The following is an 11,067-nucleotide window of genomic DNA, read 5'->3' as shown; positions in this document are numbered from 1 at the left end:
ATTGTAATTTATAAAGCATTGCCATTTCAGCAGGGATTGTGATTATTCAGTGGCTGTGCATTTTTCCCTTTTTTCAATTAAGCTATGAGGAAGAGATGAGACAGAAACAAGCACACACATACACACATTTAGCTACACATGGATAAACACGGTACATTGATTTTTTTGTTGGGGTGGGGGATTGATTCTTTTCTTCCCACTGTGGACAAATCCAGGTTTAGCCAGTTGGAGTATTTGTTGTTTTTCAAACTGGTTTCAGATATGAAGGCTTTACCCGAGGCTGCTGCCTGTTTTAAGTGAGAGATTTTAAGCCGAAGTAAACATTTGGGCAGTTAAAGTCAGCTTGTGTGTTCAATCAATGATGAGACTTTCAGCTCACAATGCCTCATCTTTTCTTTTTCCTTTTTTTTTTACCTGCCGGTATATCCGGCGAGCACGTCTACTTCATCTTGCCAAAAGCAAAAATCGCAACCAGACCTCTGAACTCCCCAAGAGTGCATTCAAATCAGCGAAAGGTACGGCGTGACATAAATAGGCATATCTATTTTGCTTGCACAATAAATTGAAAAGCAAAGGTCACAGATGGATTTTCTTTAAAATTGAAAAACAATTTTCACCGCAATTTTAGCAAAAATCACAACATTTAGGCAGATTATGTGTCATTACTGCGTATGCATGACTGTCTGGCGCTGACAAACCACTTTGTAATAAGCATTTAACGCAACAATAGCTTTGTAATTATGTTATGCATTAAAAACTAGCCTGCAAGACACCCGTGCTGTTGATTTGTGTGTATTTGCATCCTGTTAGGCCCTATCGTGCTATCTGCTGGAAAAGTAATTACCTGTCTGTGCCGCCCATGCAGTGAGGTGGGCTGCTGAGTTTGAAAGAAACTGAAATCAATATCTCTGCACTGGAAGACACATTTCCTGTCATGGAGGCAAGAAACCTGACTCTAGCATTCATACTAATGTTGGCATTTACAGTGACATTCGCCTTAATTGCATATCAAGAGATTTTCTCTCCTGTGCTTATGACTTTGACAAAACCAGCTCCAGGATTTCAATCATCGAAGCTGTTAAATGCACACTGCTGACATTACTCTGTGACTAATGTGAAATGCTTGGCATGCAAAGCAGGCAAATTTGAAGATCGAAGCCGCTACTTTGCGTGTCGTGTGTCATGTTCTCGAGGCAACTGTTCTTTTTTTGTTATAAGCTGAAGGGGGGAAAAAGGGGAGATGGCAATGTGAAATAAAGGTGATAGATTCTGTCATCAGGCTGATGAAGCTCCTTATACCAAGTGTGCTGCAGTAGTCTGCTGTCCTCCCACGCACACAACTAACCTCAGGCTCACACCTGAAATGCAGATTGAAGAGCAAAAAAGGAGGAAAAAAACCCATCAGTGGCTGTGGTCAGAAATACAAGAGTCATCACTGCGTCCTCCTGCAACCATCCTGTGTGACATACAGCACCTGCGATGATGTGAGCAAGGAAGCATCCATCACTTCATTACCGCTTGGCATAAATTTTACATGAGCTCCTAGTGTTCAGCGCCAAGTGACAATTCTGTGATTCACTCAAAGCTGACAGATCCTTTTGTATTTAATTGTGCCCAATCAGTTCCATGAAACCGATACAGTAATGCATTCACAGCCGTCAGAATAAGGCAGTATCTTTCCTCGGTGACGCACAAAAGAAAGTCATTAAAAAGTGATTTTTTTAGTGTTATTCTAATTAGGACTTCGGGGTGTCTGTTTAAAGAAGGCTTTTACTCAATCCACACAAGGAGCATTAAAAAAAGACAGGTTTAAAGCCATGCCTGCTGTTCACTATACTTTGATTGAAATGCTGAAGCTGTCTAGCAGAAGCAAGCCGCTATAGGCACTGCAATGTTAAGTTCAATATTTAACATAGTCACCACCTTCATGACTTGCTTTGTTGTTGTGACAGGTCTTAGAAGTTAACCACATCATTGGGCAAACTCTTAAAAAGTTCAGGAGTTACTAAAGTTTGTACAGTTTATGGCTTTTCAGTAACGTCGTGGTGGCACTGAAGGAAAAGTCAAGGGCTCACAAGAGGCGTTCCTCTTCTCGAGAGATTCCTCCAGATAAGTGAAAACTGCAACCTGGTGGAGGGAAAAAAGGAGAATCAGGGCAAAAACAGCTGGATTAAAGAGATGGGGGTGGGGGTGGGGGGCAATGAATGTTTCTATGGTAATCCAGCTCCTATTTGCTCAAATATTTCAGCCTGGACCAAAAACGGCCCAGACAGTATCATCCTTTAGCCGTACTTTAATGTGATACATATTTCTTTTCATCCAATGTTCAATATTTGAGCAGGCACACACACACACACACACGCACACACACACACACACTCATTCTCACACAAAAGAACAAACCCACAGATCAAAAACATGGAAAGTATATTACATGTCGCAGAACTTATTTTAAATTTTGAAAAGCTTGTTGCTCAGCAGCACCTGTGCACCACCTACATGGCGCATTTGATCATTTCTGAAACCCGGTGGGTTTAAAAGTAATAAGGCAAAGCCACAGGCAGATTGCATGATGCTCAAGTGGTATAATGGTCGAGGCTTTTATTGGGCTCCATTCGTGGTTCTATCTGCAATTGCTGTAATGAAGACAGACCTAATTATCTCAGCAGACAGAACTCCACTATGAACAGGACTCTAATTATGGCCTAAATGCTGTTCTCTTATACTGTTCAGAGTCGTACTCGGGGGGTTATAAGAGAGTTGGCTGTGGCCGTCTTCACACACACACACACACACACACACACACACACACACACACACACACACACACACACACACACACACACACCTTGGGGGCTCAGTGTGCTCAGCTGTTCTGATGTGCTTCTGTGCAGGCATCATGGTGTAGTGGCAGGGATTATCTAACATGACAACGCACTCTCTTCCCGTCTTTGACTGGTGACAGCTTACCCAGTCATCTGATTAATTAATTACAACTCCACGTGTCATTAGACCAGAATTCTTATTTATGGTCTCAAACACTTTGGTAAATGGTAAATGGCCTGTATTTATATAGCGCTTTACTAGTCCCTAAGGACCCCAAAGCGCTTTACATATCCAGTCATCCACCCATTCACGCACACATTCACACACTGGTGATGGCAAGCTACATTGTAGCCACAGCCACCAATAGTTTACAAGAAGATCCTATTGAAATTCTAAACCCCCATGGGATGAAAAAAAAAAGACAATAGATGAAGTAATGTCTGAACACAAATGTTAGGGGCAGCAGAGTTACTTACAGATAGATTATTCCATCAGTGGTACCATTTGGAGCCCATTTATTTTGAATTTATGAATGTAAAATAACTGCAGATTTATCTGGTCTTGTAGATTGTCTCAAGGCTGCAGAGCAGATAAATTGAATGCCGTGTTTCTAAATTCACACTGAGGGGGAGGCTAAGCGGCTTGTGCAGTGACCTTGATTGTAGCTATTGAACCTCCAAATAAGGAGACCGAACAGATAAGAGCGGCGTTATTTGGCACACAAAGGAAGACAATCCAGTGACGCAGCCGTGGCGTCAGCTGATGAGCAGAGTCAACATGCAATCACAGAGCCCAGTGAGGTATGAGTTAGGAAACTGGAATGAGTGATAAAGCAAAGGGCAAAGTTTGCCCTCAGTAACAGGTATAGTAAAGAACGTCTGCACAATCTGTTATTTCCGAAGGCCGCTTATATGACTCTGCATTCGCCCACTGCAATTTGGAATAGTAATGCAATTTTAAAGTGGTTTCCAGAGGACAGAATACATTTTGCTAAATCCCACTAAAACGAAGATGAAATGCAGGCGGGGTGGATTTGAAAAGATCATTTCTCGCTGAAACTCTGAGAAATCTGTAAATATCAATGACAAACTTAAGACAAGAGAACGCACTGTGCTCTGTGATGTAGAAGAATTTGTGTTGTGTGCAATGGAAAGAAAAGGAAAAAATCCAAATGATTTTAGGGCTTCAATCACCCCCAGAGATCAACATTATGGCCTTAACGATGAGACAGTCAAGGTCACTCAGCATACTAATGATCACCAGAAACTCATCCTCTGCCAAAGTGTAGGCTTACTTTAAAGAGTATTACTGATGCTGCGAGCGATAAGAATATGCATTTGATTTACTGCTCATGATAAAAGAGCTTTATTTATTTATTTATTTATTTGTCATCCTGCAGACATTTAATAACTGACTGTAGAGCCCATGACTCTAGCAAGACCTCCGATGAGTCAGGTAGCATCTCAGTTCCGCCTAAATCTGCATGGCACTTCCGTCTCATACAAGGAGCTAGTATGAAAAACACAAATTAAAATAAAAATACAGTACACAACCACAGAAGCTTTAATTAGTCATTTCAGATGGATTGAGGGTTTTTGCTTATTACATGGTCAGTCACTCACAGACTGGATTATTGATGTGCGTAACCAGGGAGGTGGCAATAAACTGGCAGAGGTGACTTTGTATACAAACACCTGGAGTTCATCCACATCTGAAGCAGACAAAAATGTGCCAATTATCACTTCAGGATTAAGAGACTCGTTAATGTGTCCTTTTTGAAGAGAAGCTGTTGATCTGGTTAATTGTTTTTAGACATCATGTAACTGTCAATTTATTTCCTGTTTTAATGTACATTTATGAAAATAAATACAGGAGATTGTATTTCAGTGATTAAAACGGCCTTCAGAGGGAGTGGGTTAGTCTTAGCTTCTTCTGTTACGTGAAATGGTATCAAAATCTGCAGTCTCGCCAGAAACGTTATCTTCTGTAAGCACAGTGTGATTACAAAGACAGAACAGAACATCCCAGGAAATGAACATCCGCACAAAGAGATGAATCTCGACACCGCAGGGTCATGTCTGTGACTCGCAGTGACCCGGTCATTTTAATAAGACTCAACAGCGCCCTCTGGTGGTAGACATGGCGTGGTGCAAATCTTCCTTTTTATTGTAAAACAGTTAATTGCGCTAAAGCACATCTGAAAACTTTTCTTTTTTGTGATTTAGCTTAACGTTATTTTTTCATCTCGCACAGCACATGCAACGTTTAAGTTAAAATTACGCGTTAAATCGAAGTTTCTGGAAGTTAATAATGACGCTTCAGATTGCGCAGGCGCAGAGTGTATACGTACTGAAAACACGGAAGGTCCAACACCATATTCCCAAACAGAGGCTTCTACGCTGTAAACTCTTTATAAAACGTCGTCGGAGCGGCCCTAGAATAAGCCAAGTGCGGTATTGTTTTATTTTGGCAGTTGCGGTTTAAGAGTGATGCCTGTCGAGTAGTTGGGCCTTTTCTGCTTTTCTGCTTCATCTGAAAGCAAACCGCTGAAGAAGATGCCCGCTCGTAATGTTGTGTCCAACGGGATCCCTAACAGCAAAGTTAGGTATTCCAGGTTAGCCACTGACGACGACGGCTACATTGATTTACAGGTAAAACAGAAGGTGTAACGCTAGGATACGTTACCATTGCTTTTATTTTTAGATAATAGACTAAAGTTGGTGCACTGGTTTCGACCACTACAGTATGAATATAAAGGGGTACTGCAGCAATAGATGGCCGCTGTCATTTCCGAGCTAAGGTAGCCCTGTTGACGTCATTGGGGTTGTTGGGGGGGGGGGGGGTCCTGTGATATTAATTCTTATAACCTCTTGATGTTCTCATCAAAGTTTGGTGAATGTTCACAAGAAGTACTGCATAACCAACACTTTTAAAGGACTGTGCAAATGTCTTGAGCCACCCTACTTTGAAGGAGTCAGACTTGGCATTTTTTAAGTGGTCCTAAGCAATACATAGACTGAAACAAAAAGACTGCGGGCTTATTTGCTTTTGCTGTTTAAAAGTAGAATGGGAGGCAGAGCCTTGCAGTTTCAGGCCCCTCTTCTATGGAACAAGCTCCCAGTTTGGAAGTATTTCTTGTTCTCTCACCTGTGTTACGACCCCCTCTTTTCACTCAGTATGTGTTTAGTACACCACTCTATTCAATCGTGAATTATTATTAATGTCCGGATCTCTTCCACAGTTTATTGTATCTTTTGTCCTGGCTTCCTCCCCTCAATCCCAACCAGTCATAGGAGATGGCTACCCCTCCCTGACCCTGATTCTTTCAACGTTTCTTCCTGTTAATAGGGAGATTTTCCTTCCCATTTTTGCCAAGTGCTTGCTCATAGGGGGTCGTTTAATTGTTGGGGTATTCTCTGTATTATTCTAGGGTCTTTACCTTAAAATATAAAGCCCCTTGAAGCGTCTGTTGCTTTAATTTGACACTATAAGAATTTCACTCTCAGAAAGTTGAGTTGAATCAAACAGTAGTTCTCCAGGCTTTCTGAAGGTCTTTCAAAACCATTCTTTGGAAACTGGCTGCGTTTTTACTCATTTAAGGTCCAGTCCTTGTACCGGAACATTTTGTGAGAAATGTCTTTTTGTTTTTTCAGCTACTTTCAGCTGTGAATAAAGGAAGCATTAAAAATGGCACCTAACTCAGTGTTGTGTCTACACATAACAGGCAACTTAGCATATTTTAAATCTTGTATTTGGGTACTTTGTTATGAGCAGGCTGTCACAAAAAGCACCTAACTTTATGTGTCTTTAGTTGGATCTGTGAAAATGCCAAAGATAACACAGTTTGACAGACACTAAATAGTTTTTTAGGGCCTGCATTTCAGCCAATGGTGTTTGGAATCTTGTCACAATTAAATCATGAACACAGAAAAGTATGATCAGATTTTGATCCACCGTGCGATGCCCTCTAGTAGGGGTAGGTGACAGCTTCAAAATTACCAGCACAATATTGCAAGAACATTTACTGTAATGTAAATGCATGCTTTTGCTACACTAGTGATATTGCATTTTGACATTTTTATATCATGTAAAAAATTATAGACGTATTATTGCAGACAACACGATATGGTACAGCCCTACCTTCTGGAAATCGTTGGCAACAGCTTCATTTTTCAGTCGGGCAGAGATCCCAAACACACTGCCAGTGCAGTCAAAGCATACCTGGATAAAAACACACACAATAGAACACTGTCAGTCATGGATTGGCCTCCTCAGAGAAGGAAAATAAACATTATTGAAGCAGTGTGGGATATACTGTATTTCCATGTGTTTTTGAATCTGTCAATAAATTGCTGCACCTATTTGCCATTTTCCTAGCAAAATACTAAAAGAAAAATTAGGGTTAGCTTGAGATGTTTGCACAGTACTATACATCCATGTTTTTATGAGAATAGGGCAATTTATTTAAAGCGGATTCGATGGAAAACATCTCTCTAGTCTGATGATTTTGACACAGAAGAGGAAAAACGGACACTTCCAAGAAACCTTGTGTTTCACAGAAATGTTTTTGAAATGAAATATTTCCCCTCTACAGTTCAAGAAGAGCCCACCCAAGGTCCCATATAAAGCCATCGCACTAGCCACGATCCTTTTCCTAATCGGCTCGCTGTTGATCATCATCGGTGCTCTTCTCTTGGCTGGCTACTTTGGCGTCACTGTAAGTAATTTTCTAGGTCACACTTTTTCTTGTTACATCCTTTTACTGGCCATACAATGTCATCATGTTAAGAGAATAAATGTTTTCTTTCTTTTAGCACACAGACCGGACCGTGCCTGTCCTCATCATCGGGATCCTTGTCTTCCTGCCTGGATTTTACCACCTACGGATAGCTTACTATGCATCAAAGGGCTACCCGGGGTACTCTTATGATGACATCCCAGACTTTGATGACTGACCATTGCTAAAGCCCCAGTCCTGCTGTGCTTACATGTAGTGAATTTAAGGTCGTGATATATTTAAAGAAAATGAGATCCCTTTTTTTGTTTTTCATAATTGTTTTTAAATTACAATATTGTTCCTATAGATTTTTCTACCTAGGTTCTTAATGCCAGGTTGCTAATAGCAACTGTTTTTTTAATCTTTGTATTTGTTTTATAGCTTGATAAATGAATAAAAAAGATTTGTATTATTTCTTTTGATTTATATAAAACCATTTCAGTTTGTTTATAGAATATTTTACCTTATGTAGTACAACCAATGTGGCCACATATAGTGAGTCTTTTAACTGCTTCACTACAACCAGTTTTTATTTTGTGTATTCTTTAGGTAGATCCATCAGTTCAGTGGCAGAGAATAAATAATTTAAAACTAAAGTAGCTGCAACCAACATAACAAATACCTGGTATACCTATTATATACACAATATCACTTCTGTGGCATAATAATGATATTTAATAAAAGGCTAGCGTTGTGTCTTCACATCCCGTGTAGTGAAGATTGCCTCGCCCTAGTTAATGCTTCCTCACTGCTCTGAGTTGTTCTTTCCCCGAGGATTTTGTGTGATTAATTCCAATCCTTCGATCTCCATATGGTGCACCTGGCCTGTGAGAGTAAACACTGTCAAACAGTACACAAGCAATTAAGGCCTGACATTCTGCTGACATTTGCCCCTCTAATCTGCGCCATCAACTCATCACTCTCAGCATAATTTGAAAGTGTGCTGGTGAAAGCCAAGACTGCCACCTCGATTCCTCCACCCCCCCACCCCCCCCCTCCCCCCAGATAATGTCATATGTAAAACACATTGCTAGTAAAGGTTGGACGTCTATATAATCCTTTCAGAAGCCTAGTAACCCGCTGTTTGCCAAAGGGATAATTCGAGGGTAGCTGCTTGTGTTCTCGTTGTTTCTCTTTCCTTGCTATCGAATGAGCCCACCCAACTGTACACTGATCACAAACTGCCGGGCCTTAGATCAGATTATGCACTTTAAATCAGCTCAGATTCTTTGTTTTTTAAGTGCTTCCTGTGGTTCCAGGAGGCATTCGCACACAAAACGTCTTACAGAGGACTGAGATTTACTGTGTTTGTCCCGGAAACAAACATTTTTTATACTCTCAATGCTTTCTATCATATTGTTTTTTATGCTCTCTGAGGTGAGTCTTTTAAAATTACTGCTTTTACGTGAAACCCGTCAAACCTAGTATGGTGATATCATAAGTTGAGCGTTACGAGACAATAGAGTTGTTGAGCAGACGCATAATAACAGACACAAAGTAAGTGTACAGTAATATTGCAGGGATATTCAGTAATTTTAACTGTTTATATGGACAGATGACTCCGTGTTACTCTTGAGTCTTGTCAAAGCAACATCACTGCAAAATAGTAATAAAAAGCTAAGTTTTCTCAACTATATTGGCTTGTTGATTTTTACTCAGAATCATTACACAAGTGTTTAACTGGGTCAGGTGTACTGTCTGGCCCAGCTGATCCACTGTTGCATCACCCAAAAACAAGGACCTGGCATTAACCTTTATTACTGAAAGGTGATTTCAGTGACTTTAAGTTTAACATGGTTGTTAATGCCAGACAGCCTTGTCTGAGTATTTCAGAAGCTGCTGATCGGCTAGGAATTTTCCCACACAGCCATCTCTAAGGTTTATAGAGGATAATCATAAAAAGATCAATTATTTAGTGAGCAGCAGTTCTCTGTGTGAAAATCCCTTGTTGATGCCAGGAGGCAGAGATGAATGGCCAGACACTAGCTCAATCAACTGCTCTTTACAAGCATGTGATACAGAAGAGCACATCTGAATACTTTACACAGTGAACCTAGAAGCAATTGGGCTGTAGAAAAGACCACAACAGGAGTCACTCCTGTCAGGGTAGAACAGGAAGCTGGGCTACAATTCCTGGCACACTTTGGGGCCCTTAGTACAAACTCAGCATTATTTAAATGCCACAGCCTAACTTAGTATTGCTGCTGATCATGTCTATCCCTTTTTGAGCGCAGTGTATTGTCTGATGGCTGCTTGCAGCAGAATAACGTACCACGTCATAAAGCTCAGATCATCCCAAACTGGTTTCTTGGACATGACAATGAGTTCATTGTACACAAATGACCTCCACAGTCAGCAGTTCTCAATCCATTAGGGCTCCTTTGGGATATGGTAGAACAGGACTTTCGCATCATGAGTGCAGTCGTCTGCAGGAATTGTGTGACGTTATCATGTTAATGTGGACCAAAATCTCTGAGGAACCGTTTTGAATGTTGAATCTATTCCTTCAAGAATTAAGACAGTACTGAAAGTAGCCAAAAGTGATTTCCAATGTTCCTATGTGTTTTTTAATGTCTAAAACGTTTACTTATATTATTTAAAAATGTAGTGAACAGAATTTATGAAGGGGTTTTATATAAAATAAGGAAATGACCTGTTTTGCAGGCATCTTTTGCTTTTTTTTCTGCTTTACATCTCTGCCTTCTGGCATCATTTATTGCAATTTCTTCTCTCCTTTTAGTCTGATGTCTTATAAAAAATAATATTAATGACAATCAGTTTTTCATTCATAAAAATGACATATAACGATTATAATCCAACAAGTCATTTTTAGCAGTTTAAATTCCTGCAATCATATTTTGGCAGACAATGGTACTAAAATGGTGTGCCTAATAAAGTGACTGGTGAGTGGATGAACCCAGGAACAGTACAGAAGTGATTTTGGTAAATTAGATAAGCTCGTCCGTCTGACCAAACTGATCCACTGTAGCATTACTATTAACCAAGGACACACTAAATACTATACTATAAACTATACATATATAATACATGAACGTACATGCAGTAGATTCTATATTTGGACACAATCATAAACCTTAGACGGTTAATACAGCCATCCGGTGACACCACGTGATCTGGCACTGGATTGGCTATTTTAAAAAGTAATATAAAGCATACCCAATAATCTTTAACCAGCTGCAGTCACTGTCAGTCACACAGCAGGTTTGAGTATTCGGCTCATTTTAGGAGGCAGGATCACAGGAAGCGTTTTTGAGGTAAGATAATTTGGCAGGAAACTTACTCAAAGCCTTCACTCGAAACTTAAAAGAAGTAACAGTCGTCTCATACTTAAATAGAAACGTTTTAGCCTTTTCTTTTAGCAAGAAAAATCAAAATAAATAGTTTTAAGAACACTAAATGAATTTGTGGTTCATTAGCCGGACTAAAGCGCAGCAAACTGTTTA

General features: G+C 40.1%; 1 protein-coding gene across 1 annotated transcript; it reads left to right on the top strand.

The window, feature by feature from the left end:
- The first annotated feature begins 5,156 nt into the window (after positions 1–5,156).
- Positions 5,157–8,346, top strand: tmem230b (transmembrane protein 230b). Its single transcript, XM_004544238.4, has 3 exons — positions 5,157–5,477; positions 7,421–7,543; positions 7,641–8,346. The coding sequence occupies exons 1-3, from the start codon at positions 5,382–5,384 to the stop codon at positions 7,779–7,781; spliced, it is 360 nt and encodes a 119-aa protein (XP_004544295.1). The 5' UTR covers positions 5,157–5,381; the 3' UTR covers positions 7,782–8,346.
- The last annotated feature ends 2,721 nt before the right edge of the window (positions 8,347–11,067 follow it).

Source organism: Maylandia zebra, linkage group LG12 (genome assembly GCF_041146795.1).
Source record: "Maylandia zebra isolate NMK-2024a linkage group LG12, Mzebra_GT3a, whole genome shotgun sequence".
Taxonomy (NCBI): Eukaryota; Metazoa; Chordata; class Actinopteri; order Cichliformes; family Cichlidae; genus Maylandia; species Maylandia zebra.
This window is presented reverse-complemented; position numbering and strand designations above follow the sequence as displayed.